At 41.8% G+C, this 19,297-nt stretch overlaps 1 protein-coding gene and 1 long non-coding RNA gene across 6 annotated transcripts in view; one reads left to right on the forward strand and one right to left on the reverse strand.

Annotated features, from left to right (window-relative positions):
- Nucleotides 1–2,448: 2,448 nt before the first annotated feature.
- AIMP1 (aminoacyl tRNA synthetase complex interacting multifunctional protein 1) overlaps nt 2,449–19,297 on the reverse strand; it is a 38,174-nt gene continuing 21,325 nt past the window's right edge. For 4 of the 5 annotated variants that reach the window (XM_081208168.1, XM_081208166.1, XM_081208167.1 and 1 more), the window contains 3 exons: nt 18,263–18,471; nt 14,169–14,337; nt 2,449–2,699 (listed from right to left, as the gene is read on the reverse strand). In XM_081208168.1, the coding sequence (XP_081064294.1) occupies nt 2,533–2,699; nt 14,169–14,337; nt 18,263–18,471 (545 nt within the window). In that variant the 3' untranslated portion in view covers nt 2,449–2,532. The remainder of the gene's footprint in view (nt 2,700–14,168; nt 14,338–18,262; nt 18,472–19,297) is intronic. The other variant, XM_081208165.1, reaches the window with a different exon arrangement.
- Nucleotides 2,710–7,875, forward strand: LOC308594787. Its single transcript, XR_014011610.1, has 2 exons — nt 2,710–3,373; nt 4,076–7,875. It is a non-coding gene; the product is annotated as an uncharacterized lncRNA (long non-coding RNA).

The following is a 19,297-nucleotide window of genomic DNA, read 5'->3' on the forward strand; positions in this document are numbered from 1 at the left end:
ATCCCCCCAAAACCATGAGTAATATGCCCAGAAGGGACGTGGGTGGTGCTGTGGGTTAAACCACAGAGCCTAGGACTTGCCGATCAGAAGGTTGGCGGTTTGAATCCCCATGACGGGGTGAACTCCTGTTGCTCAGTCCCAGCTCCTGCTAACCTAGCAGTTCAAAAGCACGTCAAAGTGCAAGTAGATAAATAGGTACCACTCCGGTGGGAAGGTAAACGGTATTTCCGTGCTCTGCTCTGGTTCGCCAGAAGCGGCTTAGTCATGCTGGCCATATGACCTGGAAGCTGTACACCGGCTCCCTTGGCCAATAAAGAGAGATGTGCGCCGCAACCCCAGAGTGGGCCATGACTGGACCTAACGGTCAGGTGTCCCTTTACCTTTTAATATGCCCAGAACCATAGGGTGGAATTCAACACTATACCTACTCAGAGTAGACCCGATGAAATTACTGAACATGACTAATTTGTCGCTTAATTTTAGAGAGTCTACTCTGAGTAACAGTTGAATTCCACTCATAGCTACTGCTCACAATTTGGCCCAAATCTGGATGAAATGGCATGCATAGCCAATTTGTTTGTGGTGGTGACAGGAACAGGAGAGGACCACCATGGGAACTTTTGAGCCGCGTGCACCAGCATGCTGATCGATCAGATTAAATGACTGCTTTAAACGATGTTTTAATGTGATGTCTAAACAGACCAATGTCTCGATTTACAGATTAAGGATAGTTTACAACGAAGTAGCTAGCGCATCAAACTAGAGGCTCTTTTCAACTGTGTATCAGCTTCTCCCAACTTAGTTGGCTCCGGCTCCTCCTCAAGTAAAACCAGGGAGAAGAGGCCTGCCAGACAATCTGGTCATCGTTTGCTAACCCGTCAGCATTCACATAAATTGTGTTATAAAGTAATTAGTAATGGTGCACAACCTCAGTGAAATGCCGCTGAATCCAAAGAAATGGTTGAACTCAGTAACACTGCTGAGAAAGAAGGTAAGATGTAGGGAAAGGTAGCTATGCCTAAGCAAGCATACTGTTAAATACTTAAATCCTGTTCATCCAAAGGAACTTTGGGACACTTAATCTCTCTAGATTTTGCCCAGTAACTTTAATACTAGACTACTTAAGCCTATGGAAAAAACAGGGCTTGTTTCCACACCATATGTCCAGGATCAAATCAGTCTCCTGCACTCAACCCAAGAATTTTCTTAACCTCTCATTTTCACCTCTCTCATTGGCTGAACACTTCCTATGAATGCTGTACTTCCCTGATTCACAAAACGATTAACAGGGGGTAAATCATTAGCTTGGCTTGCACACATTAAAGTCAGAGTTTAAAACAAACAATGGTCTGCTCCTGATTCTGCTGGCACCCAGAGTCTGGCTTCTATGCAAACCCAAACTTGTGATATGTTGCAGGAAGGGAGCAAGCCTCTAGTGCACTCTAAACCATTGCTTAGTCCAAACTATCAGGTATATGAACCAGGCTCTCCCTCCCATCACAGACACCCCCAACCTTCTCCCAGCCCATTTGTAATTAATTTATATTAACCAGCCCTGCAATTTTAGTTAAATTGCAATGCAAAGTTCCATAATTTCCACATCTGTGCTCCATTCCGTCTCTTCTTCATAAATGCATTTATACCATTTTGGAAGAAACAGAACTGTTATCTTCAATACCCCGTGAAAGAATGCCAGATATAATTTTACAGAACAATGGTATGTTATATACAAGTCAGTTTTATTATTATTTTGTTTCAGTTTTAAATTGCTTACTGAACCATGCCCTGGGATTGCTTGTGATGAAAGGCTAGAAATGTTTTTAAAAATAAAAAAATATGCAATGTGTGACATAAAATTTCATTACGGCATTTTTTATATTATTTTTTTAAAAAACAGCTTTTAGATTTTCTGGTATCAGGTCATATCTAATTGAGTCATATCTAGTCTTCATCTTAGCCTACTTCTCAAATTCAATTTAGGTAGGAACTTGTAGGTAAAATTTGTATGCCAAATTTAGCTCAACTGGTGATTTCGGTTATTAAGTGATCAGTAACTACAGCTGTAGTTTTTCCAATATGATTTAATATAAAGTAATTATAGTATGGTACAGTCACTCACTATCCTTAGCAGGCAAAGTCAACTTGCACATCCATCCAAACACACACACAATTTATCTAAATGTTGTTGTTTAGACGTTTCCGACTCTTCCTCCACCAAATAATCATTATCCTGGTTCCTTTGACTTAATCTATTCCCCACTTCACAAAAATTGAACCTCCTTTTGCCCTTTTAAAAGCCATTTGCCCTGAAAGCAAGAGTTACGCTCCACCTAATGAATGCCTATATTCAGATTCCAGAAAGCAGGAAGCGATGAAAGAGAAATATGAAGTTGTTAGCCGTGGAAACTCATTATTTGGTAACAGGTGTACAAAAATGAATGAGCATAGTTTCGGGTGAGGCAATTATTTGTTTTTAATTGTGTTTGCATTCCATTAAAAATGACCTAAAGCGCTTGCAGAACCGATAAATGTTTATTTGATTCCACTGTTGGCCATGGTAGCAGCTCTGCAGACCCCTTTCCCCCTCACTTCAAATGGCACTCCTTTGTACGTAGCAACACATTGGCCATCAGTATGAAGGTCAGGCTGGATCTGCTCCCATATTTTCTTCTTAGGGTTAAGTTCTCGTTCAGGGTCACCTAAAAAACAGACAGACATGAAAGCAGGATAAATCATTTTAAAGACTGTTTCCTTTCAAAATGTATTGGAGCATGAGCTGCTAGAAATCAACGTATTAAGTACATTTTTTTTGGAGGGGGGAGTTCTTTTTCTGATCCATATAAAATAGTTTACCCACCAAGTAAAGGGTTTAACTGTAACAGATCTAGCGGGCTAAAAGGAAGAACTCTTGGCTGCCACAGTCATAAGAACCTTTATTTTAAACCGAAGGTTAAGGAAAGTGTGCCATGAAATTGCAAACTCCCCTCCCTCATCCATCTTCCCTCCCACATGCCAATTCCTTTCACCCTGCACCGTGGTTAGCTATGCACCATGGTTAGTCTGCATCAATACTATTGACCACACTTAACACTCACCATGGTTTGCTTCTAACCTGAATATGAAACCAGTTATAAAGCCATAACTTCAAATTCTGGTTAGGAGCAGACTCTGGTTATTAATAGCAATGCTTAACATTTGTTCCAATCCACAAGTAGATTAGATATGAAGCATCTCTCTGAGAGGAACTGGAATGCAAAGACAAACAAAATATTTTAACTCCACTAATTATTATTATTTTTAATCACTCAGACATGTTCAAAACAGGGAAGCAGACAAGGATTACCAATTCTGTGGAAAGCTGGAGCTAGGGAAAGTAAGTCTAATGCTCTTTTCCTACTACTTTTTGAAACTGCTGTGAATGGTTAAGGGAGTCACAATAGTGGAATAATACAAAGCCCAAGAGTAAGATCATCAGAACTATTTAAGTGAGCTAGGTGTTCTGCTTCCCATCACAAACATGAGAGGCCATTCCGAGCAGCAGTAATGCTTTACTCCTTATTCCCCTAGTGCAAGATTCATACAGCAATTAGTGTCCACATTAATACATTTGCTAGGTACACGTGCTTGCTGAAAGAATTCTTGGTTTCAGAAAGCTCATGGAGCTGCTGTATTGCAAAATTAGGTATACAGTATTAGGACCAACGTCAAATGACACCAACCTATTCTTAAATAAAAATAACAACTAAAAACTTCAATGGAATTCACAAGTAGAATAAAGAAAGCAAACCAAAACACATCATAGAAACCAGCTGCACGGGCAAGAAAAACAGAGCTAGAGAAAGAACGGGTAGGGGAAGACTCTGCCCATAGGATCTGATGGCATAAAGAGATGACTTTTGACAACTCACTTTTTCCTGCAGCCCTCAGTACCGTTTCCACACAGTTTAGATTAATTTAGGGTTTAGGCCTTCCAGGACAGTGTGGAGGATTATACGCTGGGGGCTGCAGGGGATGTGGTAAATCATAAAAAGTCACACCCACCCTTGCCCAAACACCACTGTTATTGCTCCTCTAGATCAAAACCCTTCTGTTCATAGATGGTGAAGCCTGGGTCTAACCCTATAGGATTCTGAATGATGTATGCATACCAACAATGGAAAGAAAAGGTACAAAATGTGTTACTTATTCCTTCTTGTAAGAACAAGCAGGTTTCAGTTCATAATTTAATGCTGATAAAACAAGGATTTAAATTGTCCAGCCAGAATGGCCTGGGATATCTTATCCTCTTTTGTACAATTCCTTCTAGTAAGTGCAACAAACTGTAACAATGGTGAGCCTCAATAACAATCATTTTCATTATCAGCCTTTCTGCCAGCTAGGAGCCTCATTTAACATCTTAGTACGGGCTGAATGGACTTTGTATTTTGGCTGCCCATTCCTTTTGATGAAGCCTTTCAAAACTCAAGCCCACAAGGCAGAAAGCACCCAAGACTATTTAAAAGGCAGCGAAAGCAACTTGCACAATTTACTGGTGACTTACCAGTTCTCAAATAGGAACTGGAACATTGTTCGTAGTAATATATTTTCATCTGGGGCAGTGGTACATCCTCACCACCCCTCACCACACTGGCCCCTCTGAGCAGAAAATAATAAAACAACAACAGTGTAAATCCTGCCCAAAAGATGCCTTAACCTAGTAGTCCACTTACTTTACATCTTCCCCTTCACCTGTAAATTAGAAGAGCTACTTTAGACATGTGTAAGGGCTTTGGGCAAGCCAAGAGGGATTTCTGCCTTTTCCTTCTTTGCTTCCCACAAACCTTTTAAAGCCCCCTTCTCCCCCTCTCATTTTCAAATATTGATTTTGCCATGTGTCATGAGAGGGCTGCTACTCAATAAACACATGCCCAAAGCTCCCTGGGGAGCACAGAGCTAGTTGCTTACTTATCTGGATCCCCGTCCATGACATTTCTTAAATTATCATATTTTTCTGTGTATAAGACTAGGTTTCTCTCCCCCCATAAAAAATAATGCCAAAAATTAAGGGGTTTCTTATACACGGATAGTGTCTCCCCCCATTTTCTTAAATCTAGTCCCCCCAAATAGGGGGTGTCTTATACATGGGGGCGTATTATAGACTGAAAAATACGGTAATCCCCCTCCAATCTGCTTTTATTTCATAATCTCATACTGAAGAATGACTTACAATTAAGGGGGTTGAAAATGGGCTCAAACCAGAGGCAAATATCAATTTATGATTTTCTGGGTGCTTGGAAATATCCAAATGCCTTATTGTTTAGCGACAGCTGTATGCCTGTCAATTCTACTCCTTTGCAGCAATAAGGGGTGTGGTGGGGACAGAAACTCTTTGCTTCCATTCAAACTCTGCGTTAACTATTGAAAGGGAACCGAAAAACAACAACCACTAACTGATTTCATCCTGAGCATACTAGATGCTTACAGGTGCAACTGCCCCATAAGCCACCTTTGATTAATTTTGGCCACAAATGTATTAATAGTACATCAGGTTTATATGTCAGAGAAGCTGAGCGCAGAAATGGCCACAGCATTTCCTCATGGAGCTTGCTGGAGTTTGGTGCAACCCAATTATACTACCAGATGGCTGGGGATCAGCTTTCCACCTCAGCAACAGCCATAGAATTAATTATGATTAACCCGCTACAAGTCTGTTAAACAGATCGGCTTGTGACGAAGAGAAGCTTCAGTGCATCAGCCATAGGCAGCGAGTAATTTATAGAGAAACAGTTCACCTCTTAGAGAAACAATAAAGCACCCAGAACAGGGTGGCTAACCTGTAGACCTCCAGATGCTGCTAGTTCTGACACCCATTAGCCCCAGCTGGCACGCCCAATGGTCAGTGATTACGGGGGTTGTCAAACAACATCGGGAGGACCACAGGTTAGCCAGCCCTGCCCTAGAGGATATTTAAGATGATCTGCCCCATAGTAAACAAACAAACAAACAAACAAATCAGTGCCCACCCCCATCCCAACTTTTGGAGCAAGCTAGATACGGGGGGGGGGGGGAATTCTACGCAAAGCAAAAATTATATCACCCCAAAGGTGAAGTCAATCCTTTTCAAATGCAAACATTATAAAAGCAAATTTAGTTTTCAAGAATAAATTAAAATCTGGCTTTTATTACACAAACACCTTCTGGATCTTATTAAAACTTGCTTTGGAATACCCAGGCAAGCTCCCCTGGGATCTGTGGTGGGCTTGTATTAGATTAGCACAGGCACCACTTTTAAACATTACCAGAGCGCTGTGTTGTGCGTTCCACAGTAAACCTCCCCTCTGCATCCCCTTCTCGCAAGAGAAACAACCACTGTGAAGGACAGCTAAAAATAAGATGGGAGAAAACTCATGATTCCTACTCTTTGGGGAGAGCAGTTAGCTTTCTTTAAATTTGCAGAAAAGCTAACTGACAGGCATTATACTGCTCTGCTGCGCTGGCTCGTCCAAGCACTGAAAACATACCAGAAGTTGGAACAGAACAGGCATGGGATGCTTGAGTGAAAGGCCCAAAGGTAAGTAAAGAGATATTTTCCTCCAGTAAGTGAGGAACTCGAGACCCAGAAAAGCCTCTCTTCAGAATTGTTACAGTACACTAAGGTAGTGTACACATTAATGCTTATTCTGGGTCCAGTGGGCTCCCACTGCTAGTGTTTGGAGCAGAGTACACAATGTTCGCCACAATCCACAGGTATCTTGTAGCTTCTCGATAAATACTCCCATTTGATGGGCTTTCCATCAAAGAAGTTTCCACCCGATTTGAAAACGGAAGCTGCAGTTAAGTTGAGATGTGTACATTTTAGGCAGCCGTTGTGCATGCAAATGAATCAGACAATGGGCGTAGGTTGAAGATATCCCTGCCCGATCTCTGGTATGTGCAGCAACTTGAAATGCAACAGGGTGGATGAGTTCACTGGGTTTCAAGCCATTAATGTGTACATGCTTCCAAGTGAAAAAGTCCAAACCAGAGATGGGGAATCTGTGGCCCCTTTTCAGATGTCGTCGGAACTCCCGACTCCCATCAGATCCAGCAAACATGGTCAATGGTCAAGGATGATGGGAGTTGCAGTCCAGCAATCTCTATAGACACATTCCCCACCCCCAGTCTAAACTGAGTATTAAATAAAGCTACAGTAAGTATTTAACTAGAATTTTAAAATTTGCTCTGTTGAGTAAACTATCCTGTTCATGTTAAAGGAAGACAAGAAAGATAGTATCTTTGAATGTGCTTTTCCAGAGAGGCCCTTCGTGATCAGAATTCGAAACCTGTGAAAGCAGTGACGACTCATATGACTCATTACTGCCTCCAAGAGGCATCGACACATCAATTACTTGGGGCAAATAACCTTGAAGGACAATGAGCTCCTAGGTGCCGAAATCCCAAGGGAGAAGAAAAGACTATTTATGTATGCGACCACAGCTGCACGGATGTTATTGGCCCAGAGATGGAAAGAAGATGAAGTTCCTACCAGAGAAGAATGGCAGATGAAGTTGATGGACTATGCCGAAATGGCTAAAATGACCAGAAGAATCAGAAATCAGGAAGACCAAAATTTTAATAAGAAATGGGGAAAAATTATAACTTATCTTAAAAGACCATTGTAAACAGTTAAACTTGTTAGTGGGATTGGAATATCACTTGTAGTTTAAGGGTGAATTTTGGACACAATGGAGATGTAAAAGATTTGGATTATCATAAATGATGCAGGAGGAAATGATTAATAATAGGACCCACAAAGAGGAGGATGGAAGTCCAGGAGATTTCTCGGAACCTTGTTTTTATTATTTATGTTTGATATATCTCTGTAAAATGTTAATTTGAAAAACCAAATAAATTATTTTTTTTTTTAAAAAAAAGACAATGAGCTCCCAAACTGAATCCAGAGATTGCTGCGCACAGCTCCTGTCTTTGCATGAATGCAAGCAAATGACATGCGCAAGTATGTCAGGGCAAATTTCCTGGGAGAACTACTTCTAGGCTGCTGTGTGGCACAGCAGAGCGCTACACTTGAGTATTTCTGCTCCTCTGGTAAAAGCAAGTGGCTGGACCCAAATTCACTGGGAATTAACAACAGGGCTTCACAGGCCCTGGATCACGTTTAAGCTTCAGCAGCGCGAGCCACTAATGGCTAAACCAGCAGGTTGTGGTTTCAGAAGGAATTTTACAGCATGCGCTGTGTCCTTACTCAAACTTTCCAGATGTCGTGGGTTATTATGTAAATAAAAGTATGTTCCAATCGCCAGCGAGGAGCCATGGTATACACCAACGGTTAAAAAGAGAAAGCGATCCAATGTGCAGTTCAAAAATATAAATTGCACTTCCTTGCTTTGGACATCAAAGTTGCTTTCGCAGTTGACGTCCCCTTTCCCTCTTCAAGATAGCTAAGACCAATTGCTAGGTGGGAATTAAAGAGGGGAGAGAAAGAGAGATGGAAGCAGGCAAAGACCACATCAGGCACCTGCTCCAACTGGGTTGGTCTTGCTTTATTTTAAGTATCTGGCTTTTAATGTATGCCTTGCATTATATTCATGATGTGAGTTGCTCTGTGGGCAGTGAGAGCCAGTGTGGTGTAGTGGTTAAGAGCAGTAGTCTTGTAATCTGGGGAACCGGGTTCGCATCCCTGCTCCTCCACATGCAGCTGCTGGGTGACCTTGGGCCAGTCACACTTCTTTGAAGTCTCTCAGCCCCACTCACCTCACAGAGTGTTTGTTGTGGGGGAGGAAGGGAAAGGAGAATGTTAGCCACTTTGAGACTCCTTCAGGTAGTGATAAAGCGGGATATCAAATCCAAACTTTTCTTCTTCAATCAAAAAGCACAACATAAATCTACTAAATAAACGAAGAAATCAAGTTGGGACACTTTCTTTAAGTTGGTTGGTTCAATTAAAAAAGTGAGGCAGCTCTAACAGTTCTATATCTTTCATCTTTTCTCCACCACCTTTGCCTTTTTTCTTTTTCATTTTTTTGCAAACTAGTCATCTTCCTATAGAGACCCTCCCCCCATTCATATATTTATTTACCCTATACCACAGTATCAAGAGAATTAATACAAAATAAAAACATGCTGTGCTGTCAGAATGAGACTCTTGCACTATTCGGTACAGCATATTCTCGGAGAATATACTGCCTTTATTTCACAGCTACCAGATTTGTGAGCAGCTCTTTCCCTTTGGTGCTTTAGGGAGCACTGTTTTATTCCGCAGCTAAGATATATAGCCTCAGAAGACCGAACTTACTTAAAATGGGTTATAAATCCTTCACTCAGAACTATTAAAACTCCTGAGTTATCTCTGGTTTCCTATCAGAAAGGAAGCAGTGGTAAAGTTCACAAAGTCTTCTCTCACACAACACTGTATAGCTCCTCAGTGCAACCTTTGAATCATGTATGTAATACGGATTGGGGTGGGGAAAGACGAGACTCTTTCATAAGCAATTTATATGGGGGGGGGAGTTTACTCCAACTCTCCTTTCCTTGAGAAAGTAAGATGGGACTGCTGAATCGGGCCAATGACCCATCTAGTCCAGCATCCTGTTATCTTGGTTGGGAAGCCCACAAAGAAGGACCTAAGCACTCTGCCCGCCTGCAATTTCCAGCAACTGGTATCCAGAGGCATATTCAATTCTTCTCTTAATGATCTGAAGCAGGGAATTCGCCTTTTTCAAAGCTGCCGCATGCTGGGTCAATATCTCCATCCAGCTGTCTACTGTGACCTCAAGGTTCCTGGGTTTGTTCACGCCCCATGAGAATATATGTAAAACTAAGATGTTTCTGCCTCAACGTGCATCACTTGACACTTGCTTCACTTCGCTTAATTTGCCATTTTATTGCCCATCCACTCGGTTTGGAGAGGTCCTTCTGGAGCTCTTCAGAATCTCTTCGTTTTAATGACCCTGAACAATTTAGTACAGTAAGCCTGCAAACTTGCGCTTGCTTTACTTATGCGATCACCTTATATTGGTGTGTGGGGGGGATAAATAAATGGAGAGTCAGGGAAAACTGACCCAGTAGTGATGCATGGAAGTGAGAGCTGGACCATAAAGAAGTCTGATCGCCGAAGAATTGATGCTTTTGAATTAGAGGAGGAGACTCTTGAGAGTCCCATGGACTGCAAGAAGATCAAACTGATCCTTTCTGAAGGAAATCAGCCCTGAGTGCTCACTGGAAGCACAGATCCTGAAGCTGAGGCTTCAATACTTTGGCCACCTCATGAGAAGAGAAGACTCCCTGGAAAAGACCCTGATGCTGGGAAAGATGGAGGGCACAAGGAGAAGGGGACGACAGAGGACGAGATGGTTGGACAGTGTTCTCGAAGGTACCAGCATGAGTTTGACCAAACAGCGGGAGTCAGTGGAAGACAGGAGTGCCTGGCGTGCTCTGGTCCATGGGGTCATGAAGAGTCGGACACGACTAAACGAGTGAACAACAACAACAGGGAGAACCACCACTCTCAGCTCTCCATTTATTTATCGTTTCCCCACCCATGCTTCCAGTGAGCTTTTTCCTCGCTTACTGGGCTTTGGGAAGGCAGTGCAAGGTCTCTGCCAGCAAACTGGCTCCCGGAACCAAACCCTTGCATAAGGGGGGGGGCACTTTCTCATCATTGGCTCACCCCCAGTTCTAGATCTTTTATGAACAAGCTAAAAACCACAGGTCCCAATACCATTCCTTGGGGGGCTCCACTTTCTATATCTCTCCATTCAGAGAACTGTTCATTTATTCCTACTCCCTGCTTCCTGCAACTTGACCAATTCCTGATCCAAAAGAGGACCTCTGCTCTTCTTATATGACTGCAAAGTTTACACAGAAGTCTTGGGTGAAGTACTTTGTCAAAAGCAGACTATAAATCAATAAGATGCAACAATAATATCCAGTTAAAAATAAAACTACAACCTACAATAAAGCCATATCCAATTACAACTGGACCCTAAGCATCCCCAAAAGGAAACAACAACTGGAGCTTCAAGTGCTTTTCTCAAAGTGTAATGGGGTTATTTTTAATAAGGACAAAAGCACATTAAAATAAAACTCACATTTAACAATGATTTAGAACACTTGTAGGCGCATGTTTTTTGTTTTACTTTTTTTGAGGGGGTGATGGCAATTGAACATTCCTTTGCTTTCCTAATACAAAGTTCTAAACGGAAATAGATGAGCAGTAAGCTTTTAACAGAATCATTTACAAGCATTTAGGCAAGTGTGAGAGAAGGAAATGATGTTAGGATTAATAAGACAGTCAACTCAGAAGAATACATGCAATGATGCTCTTTCAGAAGTACTACTATGGTTTATGCCAGGCTTCCCCAACCTGCGACCCTCCAGATGTTTTGGCCTACAACTCCCATGATCCCTAGCTAACAGGACCAGTGGTCAGGGATGATGGGAATTGTAGTCCAAAACATCTGGAGGGACTGGTTTATGTTATAGTTTGATATGCAGGTCAAAGTAGAAAAACGTTTCCACTGACACTTTAAAAAGGCATATATTTATGGATCATGTCCCTGTTTTGTTTAGAAATGACAGACAACAACTCTTAATTTATCAGAACTAGCTAGAAAATAAATTAAACTATGATTGATGACACTTCTCTCCTTTGAAAAATAAACATCATAATGGAAACTTTAAAAGGACTTGTAAAAGAACAATTCATCAATCAAATACTGTTTACATGTTTAGTAAACTCTCTCTCTCTCTCTCTCTCTCTCTCTCTCTCACACACACACACACACACACACACACACAACTTGAAAGGAGGAACGCCCAAGAAACTATAATATGGTGGGTTATAATCATGTGATTTCCACACATAAATCTAATTTCATGCAAGCAAACAAAACCGAGTCTGTAGAATTTTAGAATTTAACCTCTGGGAATGAAAACATTTGTTTGGTTGACATTTAGGGATAATAGGCCCTAGGGGAAAGAAACATTAACTGCAGTTTTGATTCCCCCAGACATTTTTATTTTAAAAGCGGTGATGTAATTTGGTATAATCTATCACTCTTCTCAATTCTGATAGCTAAATGGGCAGTGTGCACACTTTGCAATTATGCATAAACAGTACTTTTAGTGTGGTTGTTAACTGTCCTAGAAGCCACTATAGCCCTTGCTAATAAAAAAAAATTATTGCAACCATGAACCTGCATTTTAAGCCATTTGACAACATCTAAAGGCATATGCTCTCATCAGTTCAATAAATGTCAGAGCAGAGCCACACATGGAATCTCTACATTTAGAAGCAGTGCAAATCTAATCTAATCATCCTCTAATGTGGACAAACAGAGGACACACATATCCATTAAGCCAATTCCGCTGGGAGGCATATGGCCGTTCATTGCAGGGATACAGAATGTTTGACAAGATGTGTTTTTTGGCTTACACGGCAACACAATTTCGGCTTCAACTGAAAAGCTGGTTTGTTATTGACTGCAGAGTCTGTTGGGCAATGCCTTCTTTGATTTTATGTTCATGGTATTAAGCCTATCATATTATATTGCCAGATCAGTGGGAAACAGCCAACTTGATTGCTCTTGGATAATATACAGTCTGTGTTGTTCTCTCTTTTCTCCAAGTCTTGATGACAAAAAATATATATGTTGCCTTTCGTAGAAAATAAAGTAGCTTCTAGGTTAAGAGTATGGCAATGCAATCTATGTGTTGCTTCTCTTAAGGTTGGGTCCAGAAGTTGCAACTGGTGCAGAATGCTGTACTGACACTGCATGACACCTATGTACCGGTCTTGCTTTTGGCATATAAACTCTAAATAACTTGGCACCAGGTTACCTCCAAGAACTCCTTATTACATACCCTTGCCCAGCCTCTTAGATCCTCAGGAATGACACTTTTGGTAATGTTGTAAGCTCTGGAAGTTTGTCTTATGTCTACCAAGGGAAGAGCCTTTTTAGTGTGGTGGCAGCTGTCCTGCAAAATTCACTTCCAAAGAGCATCAGGCAGGCACAGGATTACCATTTAGGCATGGGCTCAAAACTCACCGGTTACAAATCTACAACCAATGGACCATCAACTCATGTTGTAAAGTCACTAGAAATCCAAGAAAAGTTAGCCCTGGGTTGCACTAAACCATGCTCTTGCACAAGTGGGACAAATTTATGCCCCAGCAACAGCATTTCCCCTTCCTCTCCTTTTCCCTCTGCGCCCCCCTCCAAATAAAAATAAAAATCTGGTCTGTACAGTTGTGGGATTCTCCAGAACAGGGGTTTAAGTGGCACAGGAGGAACACAGGAGGAAGAGAAAGTCCACTCATATCAAATAAAATAATAATAATAATAATAATAATAATAATAATAATAATAATAATAATAATAATAATAATTTATACCCTGCCCATCTGGCTGGTTTTCCCCAGCCACTCTGGGAGACTCCCAACAGAATATAAAAAACACGATAAAACATCAAACATTAAAAACTTCACTAAACAAGACTGCCCTCAGATGTCTTCTAAAAAATAATAATAAAAGAGTTGGATACTATTCTTAACATTTATCTGAACCAAGACCATTTTACTGGAACCATTTCATTTTCCTTCCTATGCACCAGTTCTTTCCCTACAATTTCTCAGTAAAAATATACCACTGGTACACTCTCTACACCATCATTTATACCTCCTAATTGGTGCTGCTCTTTCATGCTTTTTCAATATGAAAATTTTGTACTTCATTAAAGCACTAACTTCCTGGGCAATTCTCAAGTATTCCCCAGCTTGGCAGTCTATTTCCTTCAAATACAGGACAGCTTTATCCCTTTTTTAAAAAAATAAGTTTATTTTGTGCAAACCCATCCATTTGTCATACACTGCTTAACAAGTTCTTCCACCAGTCTCTGCAAGTTGATAGTGACATGCTCCTCCTCCTCTTGGCAAGTACCAACAACCTCACACACAATTCACAAATGCATTTCAAAGTTCCTTCATGTGGGGTGTAGGTGGGTGCAGAGAAAAAGCAAAATTATTTTCAGCAAATTTTGCATGCAATGGGCTACACTCACGGGGAAGAATTATTTCATTCATTAGAGTTAATGATAAAACTACTGGATAATGTTGTTTCTGTACACGTTGATATATATATTTCCTCAGTAATTTCTTTTAATACCCCCATCTCCAAGATGCTCTTGCTTACCAGGAAAACCTTCAAATGTAATTCTGTCTCCAGGAACAACCCCACTAGGAGGGATTAGAATCTCCACCTTCTCTGGCGTGCTAGCACACATCAGCATGGCTTGGGACAAAACTCCTCTCATTTTCACCGGCTTCAGGTTACAGAGAAATATCGCCATCCGGTTTTGCATCTGTACATGGGATGTAAGTTAAAACAAAAATGAAATTTAGCTAGGCTTCTCTGCATTTCTTTCACAATGAGGAAGCAAGGGGGGAAAATTAATGCATGCAACTGCACACAGCAAAACACACAAAAACACCAAGTATGCAGATACAAATATGTTAGCAACAATTAACATTCTTTCAAGACTAATTCAGTAGTAAAAGCCAGGAAACAATTAAGGATAACCGTCTTCTAATACAGACACACAAGAGGGTGCAATAAAGACAACATTGTGTCCTGGTACTTGGGTATAATAGCTGAAACAATGTTTTACTGACTTTCCATTCTTTGTGGTCCTGGGTTCCAACTTTTAACAGTTACTTAAGGAATTTTTGTAAAAACATCCTTCTAAACTAATCAGAGAAAGCATGCCCAGGTGGTTTACCATTCAGGATGTAATTAATCCAAAGACAGGAGGACATTTTTGAAGCATATTTTATCAAAACAGTTGTCCATAATGTGCACTGCAATTCATTTATTTAAAACTACAAATGCTTCTGGGGTTTTTTCCTTCCCCCCACTAGGGAAGGCTACAATGAATAAGCAGAACAATGAGGCCTCATTAGCGAACATTGCAACTAACAACTTGGTCAAGAAAACAGATTGTTGTTCTTTTAATAGACATAAATCAAAAAAGATCTTTGACAATAAAGTTACTGATGATATTCAAAAACCTACCAGGCATACAAACCGATGTTCGTGTTTCCACACAAATTGTAATTTAAGCAGCAGTTTTTAATTAAGACATTTGCCAACTTGAGGAGAATGAGACTAAAAATGGTTATTAGACATTAATAAGTTTAGGTTGGAAGCTGCAGCCCATTTCTAACCACCTTATGTATAAAAATATACCAATGATTTTAAGGCAGACTGTTGCATATCATTGATTACAATTAACTGTTGGATAAATTTAAGGCAGTCCCAGCTGTCTTAAACTGAGGTACTAAAGGGATGTTTGGAACGCCAGGAACTGTCAGAACAAGGAACAGAATTCCTTCTCCTTTCCTGAATATTATATTGGATAAATATTGCTTAAAATTCAGGATCTGGCTTATTTCAATATGTTCAGCCAGAAAGGATGTTTTCCTTACTGCAGTTCCGTATAGTGTGGGTGTCCTTCAAGCTGTCTGGATTGTGGAGATTCCACTGTATTTTATGTAAGAGGCAAAACACAATGCCCTAGATGCTTCAAAACATATTGGGACACAGATGAAGCCAACAACAAACAGTCTCTCATATTTTTATTGCAATTGCTGGTATAATATAACTACCAAAACACACACAGAGCTGACTAGGGGGGTGGAATGTCCTTTTTATATTTCCTAGGAAAGAGAAAAAGTGAGCAGTAGATCCTAATGAGTGCTCCATGCAAATACAACTATCCATGGGGCTAATTATGCAGGACTAGGGGAATTCTGCGCCCATGTTTACTGAGCTACCACCCTTGCTCATGGCAAACCTCTTCTGAAACTTAGGTGAGTTTTTCAAACATTCCTGAACTTTGGGGGAGGCTGAAAAGGAGGACAATGCCAATAAAGGGCAAAGAAGAAGAATTGCACTCCTCAATCTTTAGGCATGCCTTAAGAAACTGCACAGACGCGGGTGGCACTGTGGGTTAAACCACAGAGCCTAGGGCTTGCCGATCAGAAGGTCGGCGGTTCGAATCCCCGCGGTGGGGTGAGCTCCCATTGCTTGGTCCCTGCTCCTGCCAACTTAGCAGTTTGAAAGCATGCCAAAAAGTGCAAGTAGATAGATACCGTTCTGGCGGGAAGGTAAACGGCATTTCCGTGCGCTGCTCTGGTTCGCCAGAAGCAGCTTAGTCCTGCTGGCCACATGACCCAGAAGCTGTACGCCAACTCCCTTGGCCAATAAAGCGAGATGAGTGCTGCAACCCCAGAGTTGGTCGCAACTGGACCTAATGGTCAGGGGTCCTTTTACTAAGTAACTATACAGCAGTGTTTCCCAAACGTTTTTGGGCAACGGCACACCTGTTAGCCGGAAAAAAATCTCGCGGCACACCACCATTAAAGCCCCGCCCCGTGACGTCAGCGCGCAGCGTCACGCCGGGAGGGACGCACAAAAGCGAAAGTTTTTTCCCTCCCCCTTGCCGGGGTGGGAGGAGGCAGCAGAGCGAGGGCAGCTGAGGCGGCGGCGGCTGTTGTGGTGGTGGCGGCGATAGCGGGCGGAGGAGGGGGCGGCGGCGGGAGTTGCTGCTGCTGTTGTTGCTGCTGCTGCCCGGACATGCCGGCCTCCTCCTCCTCCGCTGTCTCGCGATCCTCCCTTTTGCGCGCACTGCCCCGCCGCTCGGCACCACCACCGCGGAGCCGCCCCCGGCTCGACGCGGATCCTCGCCGCCGCCGCCGCCTCTCACCGCCCGACTCGCCCGCCTTCCTCCCACGGCACACCAGCCGATGTCTCACGGCACACTAGTGTGCCGCGGAACACCGGTTGGGAAACACTGCTATACAGATCCTACCTAATGAGTCTGGAGGGTAAGACTTGAAATAATGGATTTAAGTTGCAAGAAAGGAGATACCAACTAAACATCAGGAAGAACTTTCTGATGGTAAGACCTGTTCGACAGTGGAATGGACTCCCTTGCGATATGGTGGACTCTCTTTCCTTGGCAAAGGTTGGATGGCCATCTGTCGCCAATGCCTTATTTGAGATTCCTGCATTGCAGGAACATTGGACTAGATGACCCTTCCAACTCTAAAATTCTATGATTCGATTATTCAAGTGACAGTGTACATGGGCGCTCCTGATTTCCTTCAAGGTATGTCTCCATCCTTCAAAATGGACAAAGGACAGAACAGATGCATATGTGAAAGTTGAGCATTTTCCAGCAGTAAGTTAAGAAGAGAAGTTTACATCCAAAATATTTTTTTTGTCTCCTCCACCAGTATTACAAGAAATAATTTCAAATTACACATTTACTCAAAATTACCCAGAACATTGGAAGGTGTGTTTTGCTATCAAACAGCAGAATTAGGGACTCAGCTACATTCGCAAAGATAAAGCGCTTTATAGGTGTTATAACACTATGACCCCAGATGGCACTGTTGAGTCTCGTTTTTCACCAACGGGATTTCCCTGTATGAAGTTGACAATGCATTTAAGTGAGTCACTTCTTTGATGTGTCTAGATCCTGCCTAGAGATCCAGCCTAGAAAATACTGTTTCACATTTCCTCCCTGCTAGGGGCTTCTTAAATCCCAAGAGAAGAAAACTCCATATGCTTCTGGGAAATATGGCTATGCCTTACACATGGATGAAAGGCATTTTTAGTGCATCCTCTGCTTGACAGACAGGCTGCAATAGCTCATGTGGCATTACTACTTGGTTAAAGTCGAAGAGACATCGTACCTTGACCCACTTCCTGCAGCATCCTATATATAGCATCAAGAGCAGAAGAGCACATTCCACTGAAATATGCCTGTGGAGAGCCTGTGGTCCTGCAGATGTTGGGTTCAAACTCCCATTAGCCATAGCCACAATGATCAGGAATGATGGGAACTGTAGTCTAGCAACATCTGCAGGGGCACAGCCACAGCCCCCCCCCCCACCCTTGGCCAGGAAGATGCAGACTGAGAAGTTATTACTGGCTACTCCAGGTGTGATGCATACAGGAAGAGGACCACCAAGGTTCATCGGGTTGTTGCTGGAGTCGAATTCTGATGCTGGCAGAAGCTAGATTTGTTTTGGCTCCCCTCTATTTAATTTGTTTCTTAAGTAATAAGTTCGTGAACTTGAGATTATTTCAGTATCCATCTGCTGCATAACTTTAAGTGCCAAAACTAAATGTTGAATTATTATAAAAAAACCAATTTTAAATATTTAAATTAAACTTTATTTAGCAAAGAAAAAGAAGTATCAAAGGAATTCTTTATGTACCTCTTCTAAAGGAACATGTTTCACTAGACCACTGACAACAGTTCTAGGGTTTGTTTCTCCCACGTCAACTTCCTCAACGTACAGAGTATCAGCATCTGGGTGTTTCTTTGCTGCAGTGATGCAACCAATTCGAAAATCAAGTCGGGAAACATCTAAAGGCTTTGAGTCATCATTCGCAGCTGACTGCTGCTTTTTCTCCTTCTTTTCTGCTAAAACAAAATCGGAAGCCATTTAATTACACAGGCACACACATCCCCGGGAATGCAATTCAAGCAAGTTTTCTTTTTCCCTGCCTGAAAAGAAATCCCACGGTACATTTTAACATTCTTTGATTTCAACAGAGACCCAAAACATTACAACTGTGTGACAACAGGCTTCCTTAAACATGGATAACTAGATAGAATTGTGGTACCATTTCCTTTAATGCTTTGCTTAGAAGCAAAATGCACCTACCAAAAAATAAGGTTACAATTTCTGCATACCTGACGGGATCCCTAGAATCACAGAAATATATTAACTTGTAAATATAGGTTTAAAAAACAAAGATTCATAATGGACCTAACCAACTTGGGTCCATTAATTTCAATCTACTGCAAGTAGGCTAGAACCTTCACCATTGGCCTGCTGAGGACTTGTTCTCAGTAGTCCTTGTTCTTCAAGGACTGTGGAATGTTGAGGACAGTTAAACCACAGAGCGTTCCCTAGATTGTTAAGGGTATCAGTTGTGAAAAAGGGGAAAGAGGTGGCAGTGAACGGAATCTTGCCTGCTTGGGCTTCTACTTAGTATAGGATCAAGGAAGGAGGAAGCTGGGAAAGATTCTTTCCCCCCATTCCCATTGACCAGGAACTCTTCTTGATCAACTGCACCTACATGGCAATAAATCACTTAGGTTCAGGACATCCTCCTCTCGATTCCCCCTTGCCCCCCCCCCCTCAGAGTGGCTGCTGAGACCATATAACACCCATCCTGAAAGACCTACATCAGTTCCAAGTATGTTTCTGAGCATAATTCAAAGTGTTGGTACTGTCCTTTAA

This window comes from Podarcis bocagei (assembly GCF_964188305.1).
Source record: "Podarcis bocagei genome assembly, chromosome: 9".
Lineage (NCBI taxonomy): Eukaryota > Metazoa > Chordata > Lepidosauria > Squamata > Lacertidae > Podarcis > Podarcis bocagei.